This window comes from Hippocampus guttulatus, chromosome 3, assembly GCF_054856545.1.
Source record: "Hippocampus guttulatus isolate MCC_2025c chromosome 3, RoL_Hgut_1.0, whole genome shotgun sequence".
Lineage (NCBI taxonomy): Eukaryota > Metazoa > Chordata > Actinopteri > Syngnathiformes > Syngnathidae > Hippocampus > Hippocampus guttulatus.
Genome location: NC_141263.1, coordinates 20,977,050 through 20,996,469, shown reverse-complemented (window position 1 = coordinate 20,996,469; position 19,420 = coordinate 20,977,050). Strand labels below are relative to the sequence as shown.

Here is a 19,420-nt window from a genome sequence, read left to right as displayed (position 1 = left end):
ATCGTATTTAATTTGATAAGTCTCCAGCTACAATAATGTATACTACGTTAGTGTAGGTTTGTGATGGACTAAAGGTTTGGACATACGTACAGATTTGTATTATGTCAAAGTTGTCATAAACTGAGAACCTCTGGTAATATCATCATTCAATGTCAACGTACGTGCACTTGTGCACTTTCCAACCGTTGCATCGTCAACATACTATCTAGATGATAAATGAAGGGCATATTCTGATACTTATATACAGGTGATTGATTGCCGTATTCTTGGTAGTATTTCTGAATTAAATCATCTTGTGCATGAAAACGTTCTATGAATCTTCTTTAGCTGCCTAGATGTGATGTTTTGACGGTTGATGGTTCTTCAAATACGCTCTCCACAATCACTGTCACATGATATTTTACAGTAGTTATCCTTGGTGAGATATCTTGATAAATACCATCGTGACATACTCTGCGATTCCCATTCTGGTGTGATTTGACCAAAGGTTCTTCCCTGGCATTGCGCAATACACGACGAAGCCAGAATACCACCGGATTGTCTTTGTTCCCAATTCCGTGTTGGTGCCATTGATAGAGAACAATAAGACAATCTAACAGGCAAAGGGGCTTGGCATCATAAACAGTTAGGCATTGCAATAATCTTACCTTTGACTTCAATTGTTGCATTTGCATTCGGAGCCATTTCGAATGTGTAGACACACATGTATTCCCCAGAATCATCTGCCCGTGGTTTACCAATTCTACAACAAGACAGAAACAATGAATGCCATGTTTTAAACCTACCAGTCACTCAAAGCAATGAAGTAAAGCACTACTAATTAGCTGGGACTACAGCAGCGAAGCCCTCGGAGGACCGGAGAGCCCGTGGCGAACAATGTGTTGGCATGATGCTGGAATATTACAGAGCGGCAGCTCAGGATTCTGCAGGCAGGGGAACCACGGGCATATTAGCCGCAATCTTCCGAATATCACTGATGTAATGTGACAAGGAAGTGACCAATTGGTCCTATCTTGTGGCTACATAGAGTCTGTGGTTTGTCTACAGGGGCGACAATGTGGCTTTGTGCTCCATCGGTGATCCTTTGTGACAGTACAAAGTTGATACCGAAGGCCGGGGTTTATCGCTTTGAGTACAGTGGTACCTCTACTTAAGAAATTAATCGGTTCAGGAAGAAATTTCTCAACTAGAAAATGTTGTAAGGAGAGATGCGTTTTCCATGTAAATGCCCTCATCCATTCCAACCCCCTCAAAATTCAGACATAAATGTTTTCTAAAGCATAAAAATGCAGCAAAATATGTAACAAATACATGTTATAATTAGATTTTTGCACAATAAATTAGAGTTGTGCACAATGTAAAAAACAAAGAATTGAGTAAAAAATAAAAATGACGGTCATTTCACTTTTAACACAGTCCTTATCGTTTTTTTGCCCTCTTTAGTTCGTGTTCTCTCCTAGAAAAGGTTTTGGCCTGGCGTTTTGTAAAGAACTGATCCAAGAACGTTTGTTTTAGTCGGCTTTTAACAATCCTTTGAAAATGTCCAAGGCAAACATCAGCATAGTGAGCGATCGCTGGACTGGTGAACACTTTTTCTCGGTGATTCCCATTTACATAAAACAATCTGAACACCTCATGGCCAGAGAGGCGAATGACGAGGACGCTGCACAGACACGTCTATCGATTTATCTATCTACAATTCTACACACACAGACACATACGGTAGAGGGCCCTCTTAGCCAATGGGATGCCAGGAAGATGCCAGGTAATAGCCAATGGCAGAGCAGCTTTTAGTGTGTTGCGTTCAAGAAACTCTGAGCTGCAAGTAAAAGACCATGCTGTATTTTTACCTTTCGTATCTTGATTATTTTTTTAATTTTGTATATTAGTATAGTATTAGTATATTAGTATATAAATAGGCAATATTTTCCTGTTGAGGCATTTCGTAACTTGAAAATTTCGTTTGAAGAGAAGTAGAGGAACCACTGTATAGATTAAGTTCAAAATCCGACTTAATGTTTTGCTTTTTCCAAGGATGCCAATCAACACAATTTTCAGAGGGAAAGATTCAGAGAGGCAATTAAAAAATCAGAAGGTCAACTGCCAGCAAGCCAATCAGTTTGCTGCCTTTTTCTTGACACGGTCTGATGAACTTTGGGCCTTTAATTCACTTTCCATCAGAATTTTCTGCAACGCAGAGTCCTCAAAACCACACCTGTACGCTGTGGTCCGATGCTCAGTCCGCGTGTTTGCGATCTCCCTTCCGTTCTTCACCCAGAAGCTCTCCGTGTGTGCGGTGTGGGCGGTGGTGAGGTTGCAATGTAGAGCAACTGGGACGCCAGGGGAGTCCGCCGGCAGGATGATCTGATCAGAGGCATTGATCTTTGGTTCTGCAAGACAGAGACGGTCCGGGCTGATCACAGGAGCGAGGCTCAGTGTACTGCTTGCAATATTCAGCAGGACCATTTAAAGCTTTCTGCTATTCGGATGAGACATTTGTGAACGGCTGGCTTTGGTGTATTGAACAATTTTTTGAAACAGCAGCTAGACCTCATAACAACCAAATTAAATTAGAAAAATTAGAAAAATACAAATATGTCGATTTACTTTCTTTGAGACATTATATAGAGTCCTGTGAAAAAGTGTTAGATCAATAAATACTATTCGAGACGCAAATTAATCCAGTCCCTGCTGGTTGCAGCCAAGTAGTGCACTTCATTTGCCTCAGATGACTAAATTAGGAATATACGCTCCACAACTGACTGAGAGACACGAGAATGCGTCATTTCATTTGATTCTTTCATATTTTGTGTTTTTCATACAATTATTTACTGTAATTAGGACATAATCAGCGGAGGTCAGTGATCTACTACAGTGCACTGGTGTCAAACTGAAAGCCCGGGGTCTATAGGTGGCCTGTCACATCATTTTATCTGGCCCGCAAAGGCAAAATAATGTGTTTCTTGACAAAAATTGTATTGTATTGTAAATACCAAAATTGCAAATTGTCTTCACTTTTAACAAATTTGAGATATTTCAAGCATTTTTGGGGGTTCGAGTCACCCTTCGAAAATAAAATAAATACATTTCTGACTGGGTTCTGATTTCCAAACTTGTGATCTATCAATTTGCTGTGTGTATGGAATAAAATGAGGCCATCCTGCAATTGCCTGCGTTCACAGTCATAATGGACCCCTGAGGGAAACCATAACTCTGATGCGGCACATGACAAATATTAGTTGAACATCTTTGTTACAGCATCTTCAGATTTTTGAATCAATTCGGCCCATGTGCCTGCTGTACTAATGGAACTCTGTCACAAACCGTGTACCACCTTAAATTGATTTATGATGTTCAATCTTGTAGTACACACTGCTGTAAACCTGTTTTGGCAAATTTTCTGTGGAAAATAAGCTCTAAACTAGACGTAACATCAAACACATCACTGGCATTCTACATTACTGCTTTGCTGCATGATTTTGCCCTCCAAGTAACAGCGATCCCTGGTCACTCCGCAATTTATTTCTCAAGGACGTTCAGGGTAGAGTGTGTCTGTCCTCTGCGCCGCCTTGAGTGGGAGGCTTGCTTCCAGGGCAGACCCACCACGACGGCCATGAAACCCCAGAAGGGGGGAGGAGTAGAGCGCCGTAGCATCGTGACGCAACTGATTCCTGCAAAGCCACGAGCCGGTCGGCAAAAGATGACTAGCGAGTGACTTCTATTAGCATTCACAGCACCATCTTCCCGCACTGCTGTATGCGCACTAGCTACAGGGAAATCACTCCCGCTCCTCCCTCGCTTGTCCCCCAGCCAAGCATGTTCTATTAATAGCACGTTCAAGACATGCATACAGACACAACATGAGGTACATAAATTAACATTTAGCCAACTCGGCAAGAGTGGTCCACAGGCAATTCACACACAGGGTTGTTATAAGGATGCCCTGTCAATAGCCAACGCTGAAGACTTTATGTGTACGATGCGCGAAGCTCAAGATAAAATGTGCCCTATAAATAGGCAGGGGAAACACATTCTCTCCTCTCCCCCTATATCACACTATTTTATGTATAAAACAAAATCAAAAGAATCAAGTCGTGCCTGTCCTCAAAAGGGTAGCTGGTGAGCTGGAGCCTATCCCAGCTGTGTGGGCATGAGGCAGGCTATACTCATAAACTCTGGACTGGGAGCCAGCCAATTGCATTGCACATGTCGACAAACAACAATTCACCTTGGCATTCACACCTACGGGTATTTTAGCATCATCAGAATACCTCACATATGTTTTGGAGATGTGGGAGGAAACCAAAGTACCCAGCGAAAAAAAAAATGATTCAATTACGGTGACAAGATGCGGACTTCTCATGGAGATTGGAAGCCTGATCTCCTGACTGTAAGGTAGGCTTGCTGCAAAACAAAACTTTTTTAAATGAAAAGGGCTGAGGGCATAATGACACCCTTGCCCTCGAAATGACCGACATATAGAGAACAGTGTACCAAATGTTTGCACTGCTTGTTCCGAACAGGGATTTTTAGTCTTCTGTTGCAAAAGAAAATCAGGTCCATTTGAAGCTTATTAAGTTACACCAAATGGTCCCTCTTAAATGCAACTACTGTGATTTGAAGCACAGAGTGTAACTCACTGAAGTTAATGGAAGTAGCACTCCACTCAAAATGTGACTGTATTATCGCATGTACCGCTAATACTCACTCACTGTTGGCTAAAAAGAGGCGAGAAAAGCCACTGTGAGGAATGTCACAGCACTGGCGAGTCCGGAATCTTTGAAAAATGTACATTGAGAATCTGCCTGGTGTTTTTGGAGTTTGCATGAGCAATGGAAAAGTAATCCAGAAATGGAAGTCGGATTTTAACGTAGTCTCTGTCTTTGCTGCTCAGTACAAAAAGGAGAGAACAGAAATCGCAACAATTAGAGAACAACAGAATGTACTCCGCAAATTGAGCTGTGTTTAGTGTCAATGTGATTCCCTTCTTAAGGACAAGCAGTTCCTCTGTACTTTTACCTCCGAATCAGTGACCATCAAACAGTGTATATATATTGCAGTTAAAAATCTTTGAAAAAAGACCATGCGAAGTCTTCATGCTCTGCAACTCAGTCTTGAATTACCTTATGCTTAGACGCTACACATCCATGATGGCATCAAAGGTTGACTACCCAATTTATTGCTTTTAACATATTGCACATTTATGACAGTTACAAGATTGTCTTTTTTAATATTACCATATTTTCCGCGCTATAAGGCGCTTCGGAGTATAAGGTGCACCTTCAAGGAATGGACTATTTTAAAACTATTTTCATATATAGGGCGCCTCGCATTGTAAGGCGCATAGAAGAGAAGCTACAATAGTGGCTGTGGTTGTGTTATGCATCCACTATACTAAGGGGGAATCCAATGCAATACAGCTATGTTTATATAGAACTTTCTCAACCGCTGCAGCTTGACAGAACATTTAAAATACTACGTCCAAGAAATCAGAATGTCGAATCATATAAAAGGTGCATCGGATTATAAGGCGCACCATAGGCTTTTGAGAAAATTGAATGCTTTTAGGGGTGCCTTTATTGTGTGGAAAATACGGTATTTAGAACATTGTCTCAAGGGGAAAAAAAAACAACATGAGAAATTGAGACAAAGTGGAGGTTGATAGGAAATCCTTAAACAGATCATTTCAGAATTTAGAGGTTAGCCATTTATATTCAAATTCCAGCTCAAGTCAAAGTAACGTCCTGTTCAATAGCCGTGGATGAAACCATGTATGTGCAGCTTTCTTATGAAGTAACAACAGAGTGTGCACATTTTCAGTCTGTGATATGCTAAAAAGAATGAACTTCGCCCAAATCAAATGATGTTAAAATATATACATCCAGATTTGTCAGAAGCACTGGCAAGGATCTGACAACCTTTCAGCCTCTCTGGCATACGCTCACGATGACTAACAGCCTTCTAAGTCTCGCTGTGCTTCAGTGGGCCGAGCGGCCGAGCATGCACAGATTAAAAAGGTCCACTTAACCATTCGGTTTGTTTGACTGTTTGTGTGCACAGAGCAGAGGGTTTAAGGGCCTATAATGTCTTTACTGATTCACAGTCACACACTTATTGTCTGAGAAGGTTACACTATGCTCAGGCAAGTCCAGGGAGACTCTTTCATGGAAATAAAATGCGTCTCATCCGAAGGTGAAATGAAGGACCCAACGGGGTCTGGTTCTTCTATTGGATCACCACCCCATTCAAGAGCTGAAATATGATATCATTTTTTGAGAGAGGCTGACCGCTAATGTCCGTTCGTGTCACCTTGGATTCCCAATCAAATTTGAATGTAAAGGCTATAGGAAGAATGAAAAAAGAACTATGGGATGAGCATGCTATTAAAGACAACAATCCAAGAAATGCAAGAGAAGCAACCAAAATGACAGTCACAGTTACGATCAGAAAGAGTGAATCGATGAAGTTAGTACAGTGGTACCTCTACTTATGAACTTCTGTTCATACGAAATGTTCAAGCAACAGGAAAATATTATCTCTCGTTACGAAATAAATTTCAAAATACGAAAGGTAAAAATACAGTATGGGCTGCTACTAACAGCTCCAAATTTCCTGAATGCAACATACTTATAGCTGCTCTGCCATTGGCTACTGCCGAACATCATCCTGGCATCCCATTGGCTAAGAGAAACCTCTACCGTATGTATCTATGTGTGTAGATTGATAGATAGGCATCTATGCAGCATCCTCGCCATTAGCCTCTCGGGCCATGAGGCGTTCGGATAGTTTTACGGAAATATGAATCACCCAGAAAAAATGTTCACCAGTCGGGCGATTGCTCACTATGCTGATGTTTGCCTTGGACATTTTCGAAAGATTGTTAAAAACCCACTAAAGCAAATGTCCTTGGATCAGTTCTTTACAAAACGCCAGGCAAAAACCACTTCTGAGAGAGAACATGAACTAAAGAGGGCAAAAAAAATGATGAGGATGCAGTTAAAAGTGAAATGACCATTTCAATTCTTTACTCTATTTTTGTTTTTTTACAATGTGCACAACTGTCATTTATTGTGCAATAATCTGATTGTAACATGTATTTGTTACATATTTCGATGCTTTTTTTATGCTTGATAAAAGATTTAGGTCTGAATTTTGGGTGGCTTGGAAAGGATTAGGGCATTTACATGAAAAACGTGTCTCTACTTACAAATTGTTCTAGTTAAGAAATTTCTACCAGAACCAATTAACTTCATAAGTATAGGTACCACTGTATTTAGAAGAGAAGCCAGTGACGTGGATGGGAGAGGGAGTCCAAAAATGTGGATAGCAACAGTACAGTATTCCTACATTTGTTAACATATGCCATAAATATTTAAAGGCTTATGAGAGAGACAAATCAAGAGGGAAACCAAAGAAAAATGAAATGATCGTATCGGGATTTTAGAGGTCATACTTTATATCACTGCTGTTGTGTGACATCCATCCGTCACATATCCGAGCAATCACATTTTACCGCACATGATGGAGTGGTTAGGACAGAAGATTACGACTTCATTCCTCATCTCAAGGACATGCACTACTCACTCTGTAGCACCGAAATGGTGGCCTGGGCCCGAATCCAGGTGATGGCGGGGTTTTGCCGCAGGTCGTTTCGCCTGGGGTCATTGCTCGCTCGGCACTCGTAGGTCCCAGAGTCTTCCAGCGTGAGGCGCGTGGTGCCCAGAACGCTAACAGCGTTGGTGCCGTAGGCCGTGTTGATGGACACTCTGCGCTTGCGGGCTCCGTCCCACAGTTGCTTGAACGAGTCCGCTCGGTTGATTTCGGAATACCACCACTGGATCTCTGGGGTGGGGTTACCGCGTACTTCGCAGTCGAGCTCAAATGTGTCCCCGGTGAGCTTCGTCTCGGACATCGGCGACTTCACAAACCCAGCTGAAAACAAGAGGACAAGACTGTTAGAGCAGTAGATAGGGTGAGAAAACACCAATGGAGCGTAAAGGAAATTCAATGTAATTAGAGTACCGCTTGGAAAAATAGTTGACACGGAATCAACAGTGTCTCCACTGTTAAATTGGTATTTCTCTGCTGTGTCATTGTACGGTTATTCCATTGGGACATTGAAGGTTTTTGAATACTTAAACTAGCCTGCACAGTTAAATTACAAATCAAGCACCTATTAACAGCACGTTACAGAAAATGCCACACATTGGTGGGTGGGGAGGAATGGAAATACGACTAATCTCCTTTAATCCCGAGCAGATATTGCTGTGACAGAGAAAATGAGGTCGACCGACCTTCAGTTTGGATGAGCGGGACATTCAAGAGCGCATTTTGTTTTGTTTTTCTCCCAAAATCCATTTGAGGAAAAGTCAAACCGCCATTACCTCTCCTACAGACCACTGAATGACTGACACTTTGGAATGCCATCAGACGGTAGTATTCCACCGGGAACACTGCAGTATTGTTCATGAAGTGGGATCCCATCGGTGTCACCGCCAACGCTACACATGTAGCAGTGTGTGTTTGGGTTTCCTTCACGCTCCAGTTCCACATCGGTAGTCAGCCCAACAATACACTGACAGCCCTAATGAACTTCATCTAATGACAAATCACCTGGACCACAGATACTCTTCTCAACCTCCCCCGAAGCCTGTCAGTTGTAAACAAAAGAAAGGGAAAAAAAGGAACAACCTCAAATTCACTTTGTCCTTGATCGGTAGAGGAAATTGGGACAAAGATGCTGTTGATCTGCTGTTTTTTTTCCCAAGTCACTCCAGATTTGTCCGAGCAGAAACTATTTCATAGTCCGACAACAAATTCATTTCGACTTTACAATTACTTTTGTTTTTTTTAATAGTCTGATTCCTAGTCATTAGTCTGAGGCCATTTGTGAGCTATTTCCCAGAATCAAAAACTTTTTTTTCTGTGAAAATTACATGAAGGGTAAAGGTCACAATTTTTGGACAAAATTAGCAACCTGAAAGTATAGTGGCAAAAGAATTTCTAAAACCCATGCCCAAGAAGACAGAGAGCCAGGTTAGGGTCATTTTTGGTCATTTCCAGAGATCCTATGATGACAGACTTATTTGATTGCGCTCAAATTTCAACTACAAATACTTGATAGGATCTGCAATGGCAAATGGTGCAGCAATGGAATTTTTGTCATTGCACGTCATGCACCGTGCCGGTGAAACGCCATAAAATACAGAACTCGGATAACTCAACCCCACAAGGTCAGACCTTGACCAAACGTCTTGCGTGTGATGAAGTTCCAGCCTTTAAGGGACCCATAGGCGCACCTCCTACTAACATGAAGCAATAACTCCTTCTGACGCTCCCATTTACTTCGAACTCAGTCTGACGCACCTCCCGACTTTTTCGTGCCTCGAGGGAAAGGGGTTGCCGTTCATTGTTGCCTGCAGTTTGGATGTCTATCCATCCATCATTCCATCCATCCTTTTTCTCTTCCATTTGAACTGGAGTCTTTCCCAAATGACTTTGGGCGAGACTTTGACGATTAGAATCCGGATCGACTGACTGTGAGGCAGATATGGTTGCCGCTAGGCAACCGTGCTGCAGAGTTTTGAGTTCACTCATTTTTACATTTTTTTTTTTTACTGTCACTCGGCTTTAGTCGATGTGAAATGCAGTCTCCCCCAAACTTGTGATCTCTGTCATTTGGCAAGTTGACTCGAACAGAATGTCAAAAGTCCAGCCAAAAAAAAAAAATCACGTACTTAACAAAATGATTTTTTTTTTGGTAACCATAGTAACAGTTCAGTTGCCGAAAACATGCTCATGACTCACAGCCAGATGGATATGAATTTGATAAAAGGAGGGCAGAAATTGTGAGCGGAATTTGGCAGGAATTTAAATCAAACAAAATAGACAACAAAAAAAAAAACAACGATGCGTCGGAGGGTATTTGGCACTCACAATGCCACCTTCGAAGCGCGATGCCTCCAGTTCTGATTAGCATTTGTTCCTTTTCTCTGCAAACATCTGCTTCCATCAAGCTCACAACATAATTCCGGAGGGTGAAACCAAGTCTAATACGCCTACACTCATAAAAGCAGAATTTCAATTTGACACATTTATTGTGACATTCTTTACAACGATGGTATGCGTGCGAGGCGTTGAGCAACTCCGCGTGTGGCAAAGGGTAGCCATAATAATAACGAAAAATGAATGCAGTAAAAAGCCAATCGAATGCTGTTCGGGGTGAGTACCCAAGGAAGAGGTTAGCTGGGCGTAATTTGTATTCAGCAGGGGGAGAATTAACGCACAGAACAAACTACAGACAACGCTCAACAAATGAGCAAGTGCAATTCCAGCAGCATGCTAACATCGAGGAGCTGGCGCTCATCCAACCATCCATTCTCATTTTAAAGTCATATGGGAAGAAGAATGCAGCTACAGATGTACTCTGCTACTTTGTCAGAAAAGCTAGCTTCGTTCCCCTCAAATAATTTGCGCTGTACCCTGTTTTCAACGAGATGGTTCACATCGCAGACTTTTGTGCATTGTGTTCGGTCGGGGCTAGATCACCACCTAATGTCCCGTTCCGATTCTGATTCACAGTTATCATGTCTTGATCGGTGACCAGTCCATGCGACAATATTGCTGACTTTCATGAAGCTTGCGCAGGTTTCATTTTCGTGAAATAAAAGGTCACAAATTGACTGACTGGCATCAAGTCTGAGTTTATATAATCCTAACCAGACAAAATGGAGCATTTTCACTGGAGCGGCATTTTCAGCGGAGTATTTGCATTTCAATATTAGGACTATCACTGAGTTGTTTACGGATATAATATGAGGTATTCGTTGCTTAAAATTAGTTTTTTTGTTTTTGTTTTTAGAGTTGCAGTCGGCTTACAAGGAATCTAAGCAGCAGTGAGAGGGAGGCTCAATGTTCAGCAGCAGCAGTAGCGCAAAAAAAAAAAAAAAAATTCGAAGTTGTTTAAGCATTAAAGCGTTACTCCACTGATGTCGGTATAAAAGAGAGCTCCCCTGAGAGGCAACATCAAGCCGCACACAAGCGCCGTGCAGCCTGAGAGTGAGTCAGCTGCCTGCCTACAACCTGGATCCCCATCTGCACTCCCACAAGGCAGACAGAGAGCGCAGCGAGTAGGAAAACCCCCCAAGGACCGCTGAACTGGTCACATGCAAGAAGGTACTGTGTGTGTGTGTGTGTGTGTGTAAGCGTGCATGTGCGTGTGGCGAAGTGGTAGTGGGAGCATGTGCAGATATGCTGCAGCATGGTCCTCAAACAGATTTTGCACTTTTACCAGACACGAGAGCTGCTGGTATTGTGACTGACTTGTTTTAGGAGCTTTATTTATTTATTTTCATCGAGCAATGAAATATTTTCTACTGTAAATCAGGCATGGGCAACTTAAATGATGGAGGGGGTCAACAATTTTTCATCAGTTTTCCACAAAGGACCACGAACTACCAAACCGGATTTATGACAAAACGTGAAATGTGGACAACATACAGTACATGCATACGTTGCTCTGAAGAAATGACAATTCCCATCGTACATTTCTCAAACAAAGCGTTTGAAACAAACATCAAAATAACCACCTACTGCAATTCCACCACCCCCACCCAAGTTTAAAGGGCTTGCATCAAAATTAGCATCCAAGGATAGTGCAAAACCCCTGAGCAGCAAACCAACATTAAGTGCAAGAACTCATTTTGTGCATTTATTTATTTTTTCACAAAAATCAACCCCCAACAAATTTGAAGATTACTGAGGTACTCGGTTTGTCCCTGTCATTCTCCCCCAAAAATATCAGGCCTACTCACATTGCACAATAGGTCAGTATAAGTCCTGGTGCAAGTGTGAATAAATCATGTCTGCCATCTAGTGGTGAATGGTGATACTGCAATTATAAAACAGAACACCACTTAATTTTTTTTGTCAACCCAAAATAAGACACTGATAAACTTACAATACACTCCACGGAAAATTTGGGTTTCTTGCTGCTCTCTTTAAAAAGGTATATTGATTAGTATATCATTTAAAAAAAACGTTATTGCACTTTCATATGTGGCTATAGATTTGATATAAATTTGATGTGTATCTGATGCGGCTGCTCAGGTCCCCGTCATGCGACCTACGTGTCATCAAAAGCCAAACATGCGCTCCAAGCGGACAGGGGAGAGTTCGTGGCAGACGACTCATGATTTTCCTTACATCAGCAAAGTTATGAAGAGAAACAGTGTTAATTTTATATTTGAATTTCGTTTCATCCCACTTGGAACATAAAGCATAAAGTGGACATTTGTGGTGATGGTAATAATTCAGCCAAACAGACGTTACATTTGTTCGGCGCAACAATGAGGTGACGTCCTCTTTAGTAAACGTCTCCATGAATTGAGAGGATCGAGGGATATATATATATATATACCTGTATATATGTATATATACAGTATATATATATATATATATATATATATGTATATATTGCCCAAAATATTTTTGCCTCCCCCCGTCTCATTCCTCTCTCAATCCAACTTCAACACGTGGCGTTATTTTTTGCGTGCATGCGGGTCACTTCACGGATGCTTTCCATTCATATTAGAAGTCACATTTGTTTTTGTCATATATTCACCAAGCAAAACTATGAAACGGGAATCAGGCCCTGCAGTGTGAACGTAGCCAATGAAGCAGTGCAATTATACAACATCTATATTTTACCCTTGAGATGACTTGGCTCGGTGGTCCAGAGATCATCAGCGTGGTCAGTGTTTGCTTTCGACACCGCTGGCAACCACTACCATGACCGTACACCTTACGTAATGTCAAGGTGGGGGGAGTCATGTGACACAATGTGGCCGTTATTTGCAAATTCAAGTCAAACTGCTCCCCCGGCGGTCTCGTTTGAATCACAGCGGCACGGCAACAGTTTAATAAGATGTAAATCCCAGCAACCCTTGCTGGGTAGGCACGCTCTAATCCGGCCCTGTAATCACAACCGCCAAACATGGCCCTTTATTATGTTTTAGAGGTCAAAAGGAGGCAGAGTCAAATGATTCGAGGCAAAACTGATTTCACATGAGCCGATGTTTGTAACCCTAACGGATAGCTCGTTACAAACCTTGATGCACTTGCTAAACTTGACATCATTATACTATGATGTAGCCTCTTATCTCTAACCTGACAGCTTGTACATTATCTCAAAAATTTTTTTTAAATAAATCACCAAATAATAGCGGGACATCTGTCCACTACACTTCCTGATAATAAAATATGCAAGGCAAACAGCAATGCCGTGGTGCCTCTAAGGCTGAACCGGTCTGAAGTCTTTTAGCATGAGCGGATGTGTCCATGTCATGATAGCGTGAGATAATTACCTGTTCGCCATCTGAGCGAAAGTGTTGCTTCTCTTCATCCATGTTTATGATGGTAGGTTTCTACTTGCTGTTTTTGTTCCCATTTGTAGATATATATTTACAGTATACTGTATATGTGGGCTGGTTCGCACGTGCACCTCACAGTGCAGAGGTCGTGAGTTCAAATCCGAGGCCTTGTGTGGCGTTTGCATGCTGTTCCCGTGCCTGCGTGGGTTTTCTCACGATGGTTTCCTCCCACATTCCAAAAACATGCAGGGTAACTTGATTTTATATACTGTGCGTGTGAATATAATCCCTGCCTATTTTACACAGTTGTACGGTCCACGTCTGCCGGTTGTGTGTTTTTGCGTTCAGTGCGGGTCCATATCAAATTTCACACAGAGCAAGACCGACTGGGTCGAAGCGCTGGCTCGAGGCCCGCAGCATATTTTCCAGATTCACAAATGGACCTTTTGTCCAGAGCGCGGACAAGAAACACGATAATGGACAAGTCGCTCCTTTGTCTCATAGTTCTATTGATTGGATCGGATGCAGCTTTATAACGCTCGTCTTAAAATGGCAAACCCCGCCTCTCTTGATTGCAGCGCTTGGCGGAAATAAAGAGGAACAAAAGGGCCACTTATTGGCAAAATAGCACTTATTATACTCTAGTGCTTAGTGCAGTGCTTGTGGGTGCAGCCTTCTTGCTCGTGTCTTTGTGTAATAATATCAAGAACAAAAGTTGGCAGGGAAACTGCTTCAAAGATTAGGACAAAACAAACTGTTCATATTTAGACTTCTATTTTCGCGATGGAAAGAATTAAAAGTGAATTCATTATACCGTCATCAGATTTCAGTCAATGTTGAAGTCATATTTTAACATCAAAGTGTAATTCAAGTGCAAAAAGAAGTTAAATATTGTTACGGATGGATACGGACAGGAGGCCGAACGGATGAAAAGATGGATGGATGGAAAGATAGATAGATAGATAGATAGATTGATTCTGCTCCATCCACAACTAGCCAGGAAAATTCTTCTTTTTTCGGGTTAAAAAAAGAAGAAGAAATAATCTCATAGTTATCTCCAAAATGAAACACTTTTCAAGTTAGCTCTGGTGGCGAAATAAGGATGCTCATCTGCGAATGGAGAGCACTGCGTGGAATAGTTTTCAACCTTCTTCAACATGTGTTGACAAAACAAAAACAAAAAAAGAAAGCATTAAATTTGAGTCTGCTTCTGCTTTTTCCAAAGCTAAATGCAGCTGATTTGTTGGCACTTGGCAGACAACCAGAACAGAGTTCTACGACCATCAGTATTATTTTGATTCTCAGCCATATGTGAAAAATACTTCATAAATAATAATAATAATAATAATAATGATAATAATAATTGCATCATCTTTGTATGTCTGAGTGGAGCTCAGTCTAGTCCGAGTTGCTGAAAGTTTTTTTGACATACACACGGGTACATCTCTTGCAATTTTTTTTTTGTTTAAACCAAATCATCTTTAAGCTATTTATTTTTAGGTAATGGTGTAGGTTGAGTTTCAATACTCATAGTTTCTGGTATATTTACAGTTTAAACTATTAAAATCCACAGTTACCTCGACAAAAACATTTTTTCGGGATGGTGCCGGTTACCGACGGTTTTTAATTTTACTTGTGGCAGGGCTCTGTCCGTACATTTAATATATTACATGTAGAACTTAGCATCAGCAGCAAGCTATACTATACGTTCATCCCTGCGCTGTTGTAGTCTGGGGGGGGGGGGTTCCCTGCATCGTGTCGTCTCACTGCCTTTGTGGCTGGCAGCGGACTCACAGTTCGTGGTGAGGCGGCTGCAGCTGTGAACAAGGAGGCCATCCGTTAAGCGTTAATGGATTCACTTTCACAAAAGGACCTTAAACCCACGGTGGCGTGCCGCGGTGGTAAAAATAGAAACGGGGCAGAATGGCCGGGAGGGGGGCATGGGAGAACAAGATTGCACTCATATCTGTCGCAGGAACTCGACCAACCACTTCACTTCTCCCCCTATGGTGAGGAGGAAAATAGCTACGGATTCCCCCTGCGACCCACTCCCCCCCCCCCCACTCCACAAAAAACGTGATTACATCTGCACTTATCATTATTAGTCTCTGCGCGTCACAACCTGAAGGCTGTAATACCACTGGAAATCCAACATTACATAAGGAGCCACGCATCACTTGGCCCCCAATCTGAACTATGTCGGAGAATTACACAGCTTTCGAATCCCACCCCCCCCCCCCCACCCCAAAAAAATAACAGCTGACCTGAATCATTCCATAGACTTTCCTGAAATAACCCCAAAATTTCTTTGGGCACTAACTCAACAAAAGAAAAACCTCTCCAGATATGTCCTACAATAGAAGTATTATTGGATGTAAGATGTTCCACATTGCCAAGACTCATAGCACCAGACGCCCCCCCCCCCCTCCAAAAAAAAAAATGAAAGAGTGAAATCTCTGGGCTGCAATTTTGTTATGAAACCTCTGTGACTTATTTTCTCAATTGTCCACTCAGCTACATTGTCATACTATTTTCTGTCCTGCCTTATTTGTTTGAAATGGGTCAAATTCAACCCCCTCTAAAGTAGGACAGTGCAGGTTTGTGTCAACGCTTCTCATCCCGCCCTCAACAATCACACGGTGGGTGTCTGATTATCACCCAGAAAAGACGAGGTGAGGTATTAGGCTTTAAGTTTAAGTATGCACAATAATTCCCTCCCCTGCATTTTTTTTTTGTCTTATTTTTTTTTTCTCATGAAAAATATTTCTTGCTCATCACTCTGACGTACTGTAAATAAATTTGATGTTGCAGAAGAAATGAGGGGCTATTACACAAGATCCGTCCGTCTCAAAGGCAAAACTTGCGAAAACAAAACAGCGTTGCTGAACTGAAATATTTGGAAAGGGGTCTGTCTCAAAGTTGAAATTAGAGATAACAACTCAACTGAAATGTATTCACAGAGCAATTTCAAAACAACTACCTGCTGCATACAAAGTACTGTACATAAAGTAAAAATCAGACATGAGAAAACTATGACATTTATGCTAAATTGACCTCAAGTACTCAAAATGCTTTACACAGTTTCCTCATTTACCTACTGATGATGCAGCATCAGGAGCAAGTGCGCGTTCATTATCTTGCTCAAGGACAGTTCGACAAGGTCGCAATGGCCAGGGATTGAACGCCCACCTTCAGGGTTGGGAGACGACCACTCACTGAGCCATGCCGCCTCCAGTTAAAATTTGAAAGGTATGAAATCTAAAAATGAACCCTACAGGGAGGCCAGAATTGGAGTTATGTGCTCCCTCTTACACGCTCCAGTTAGGAGGTAAGCAGCAGCAATTTGGACCAACAGGAGACGCTTGAAGAGAGGACTGGCTCATTCCAAAATAAAATGCTTTACAGTCATCGGGCGAGATGTAACGAAGGCATTGATTACTGTTTCTGAGTTCTGCTGCGAAAGGAAGGGCTTTATCTGAGGCAACTGCCGAAGGGACCAAACATGATAATCTTTCTGTTGTCTTTTCATAGACGTTCAAGTAGTTTAGTGCCAGCTAAGCTTTGATTTCCTCCAGACAGAACAAAAGTGGCCTTTAGGGGAAAGCATCAATTTTGCTCAGCGGGACATAGATCCGACTGCCCTCCATATAGCAGCAAAAAGAAATACCATGCTTCCTTAAGATGGAACCCAGGGGCCACATATCCAATGAAAACAGGAAACCATCCAAAAATGTTTCTCCGAGTCAAAGTTAGTGAAAACAGCAAAATAGTGGACTTGATGTTTTCCCACTTCTACCGACCCGCCTGTTGATTTCTGCAAGGCGTCAGTGTCGTTGATGCCGAAATGTATGATTGGCTTTGATTTGACTTCAATTTAGAACCCTCATTGCGGAGTGGTAAAGTCGAGACATGACAAGTCCGTTCAACCGCTAGCTGTGAGCGAGCTTTAGCTACGCTGCCGCTTGATTGACGTGAGGAGCGGGGGGGATCACCGATGTGCCTTTAGACACTTCTTGAATGCTACCAACCGACAAACACACACATACAAAATGCAAATTCTCACAAGGAGCATGGGCGCAGATGCTAACATTGAACTAACCGCATGGCTGCAGCTCCGGACGTGACTCGCGATACCGCGCTCCTTGAAGGCACAACATAAATATACTACGGTATCTGCATGTGACTTTTGGCTTGATTATCCAGTGAACCTCTGCTGTTGGCAGAAAATAGCGAAAATCCACAAATAACTAACGCCCTCCGAAAAGAGGTTTGTAAGATTTCAGCAAAGCAAGTAAAGCGGAAACCTTTAGTCCGTTTGGACATATTTGCTCTATTTACAGCAGCCTGTCACAGCACGGACAAAGAATCATCAGCAAATCATCAACACCGTGCATAAAGCATGTCCACAATTATGACCCGATGTTACATAAATGACTGCATTTAGTAGTTATAATATTCAGCACAAACAAACCATCTACATTTGTGTCCCGTCAAAGCTAACAAACTAGCGTAAGTAACGCCTGAGCAAAAGCTGACGTGGCATCACACACGGGGCAAACAAATCACTTTTTCCTCAAACTGTATAAGTCGCTAAAGAGCAATTAGTAGCCACATTGTCAGAATAGCAAAAACATACTTCTCTATTTAACTTTGTGCAGAAGATGCAGTCATGGACGACAAATGAAACGCCATCTCAAACGTTGAGTAAAAAACACGATCAATTAATTAAACCTGACAACAACACCCGTTGTCCATGAGAGGGCGACCCAGTAACACTTGTATTGTTTTGGCTTGCTTTCAAAAACAGAAAATAGGTGAGTTTGGGGGGGAGGGGGTCAGCAAAAAATGTCAAAGGCGGGGGTCTAGGGGGGATTTGCAAATAGGCGCAGTTGCAAACAAGTTTATGTCATTCCATTCCACTTTATATTTTATGATCTTTGCTCTTTACATTTTACACTGCAATTTATTTGAGGCATTTGACGAAAATAAGTTGGGGCATTTTTCGAGCTGGAATGGGTTGGTGGCATTTCAATTCATTTCATGAACAAATAAATCATACAAGTTAAATGAGTTACGAGCTTGCGTGGAATGAATTAAACTTGCAAGACAAGGTGTAATTAATAACTTCAATTCAACACAGACGTAGTTGGGCATTAATGACATGTTTGAACTCGCTTTGGGCCCCATATTTGTAGTACAAAAAAATACTGGGAGAGTCTTGAGGGCAGGGGTGGGCGGCCAACTGCTCGCGGGTTTAAAAACAGATAAAACCTCAGCGGCAACTCTTAGTCCAAGCCCGCAAACACGAAAGAATATCAGAGCGGTCCCTTGATTTCGATTAGAATTAGGTTCGTCCAGCCACCAAGAAAATGCATGAAAGGACACCCTGCACAAAAGTCAAATAAGTCATTTCTCAACGACTTCACATGAAGCCTTCCCTGCATCTTAGAGTGTAAGTGCAGCGCAAGGAAGTGGAGTCCAAATCCTCTTATAGTCACTTTGCCCCCTCTATTATTCTATTGTCTTTGCATCAGTCACGCTACGGGTCACATCTGTTTTCTTTTCTTCTTCTTACCGTTTTGAGCCGTGACGAAGGGCGGCATCAAGTTGCCCAGAAAGACCAGGAGCAGCATCACTGCACCAGGACGCATCCCGTCGTGGTCTCGCTCCAAAAAAAAAAAAAAAAATGCAAAGGGAGTGTGATGGAAGGGTGGGGGAGTGGGAAATGAATGATCTTGTGTCGATCACAAGCTCGACTAATGATAATAATGATGATGGTGGAGGTGAAGAGACGCGCGCAGCATGGCAGCAGATTCCTCGATTTGGCGTTGGACAGGGCGGAAAAACAAAAGCCGATGGGTGGTTCTCTTGGAGGGAGGGAAAGAAAAAAAGGGGGCGCGATGGATGGTGCGGGAGCGACCGATGGCTCTCAGCGATGCCGATGTGCGGCCATATCCGGCGGAAAAGCCTCGTCGGATTGCAGAGGAGGATGGAGGGAGTGAGGGAGGGGGGTGTCAGAGAGATTGTCCACAGCGTCGTTGGGAAGATTC

At 42.3% G+C, this 19,420-nt stretch overlaps 1 protein-coding gene across 1 annotated transcript in view; it reads right to left on the bottom strand.

Moving 5' to 3' along the window:
- The window catches only part of nptnb (neuroplastin b), a 33,012-nt gene extending 13,668 nt beyond the window's left edge, over positions 1-19,344 (bottom strand). Inside the window, exons 1-4 of the mRNA XM_086107387.1 lie at positions 18,946-19,344; positions 7,585-7,932; positions 2,216-2,390; positions 648-742 (exon numbers count right to left, since the gene is read on the bottom strand). Of these exons, the coding sequence (XP_085963513.1) occupies positions 648-742; positions 2,216-2,390; positions 7,585-7,932; positions 18,946-19,021 (694 nt within the window). The 5' untranslated portion in view covers positions 19,022-19,344. The remainder of the gene's footprint in view (positions 1-647; positions 743-2,215; positions 2,391-7,584; positions 7,933-18,945) is intronic.
- Positions 19,345-19,420: the final 76 nt, after the last annotated feature.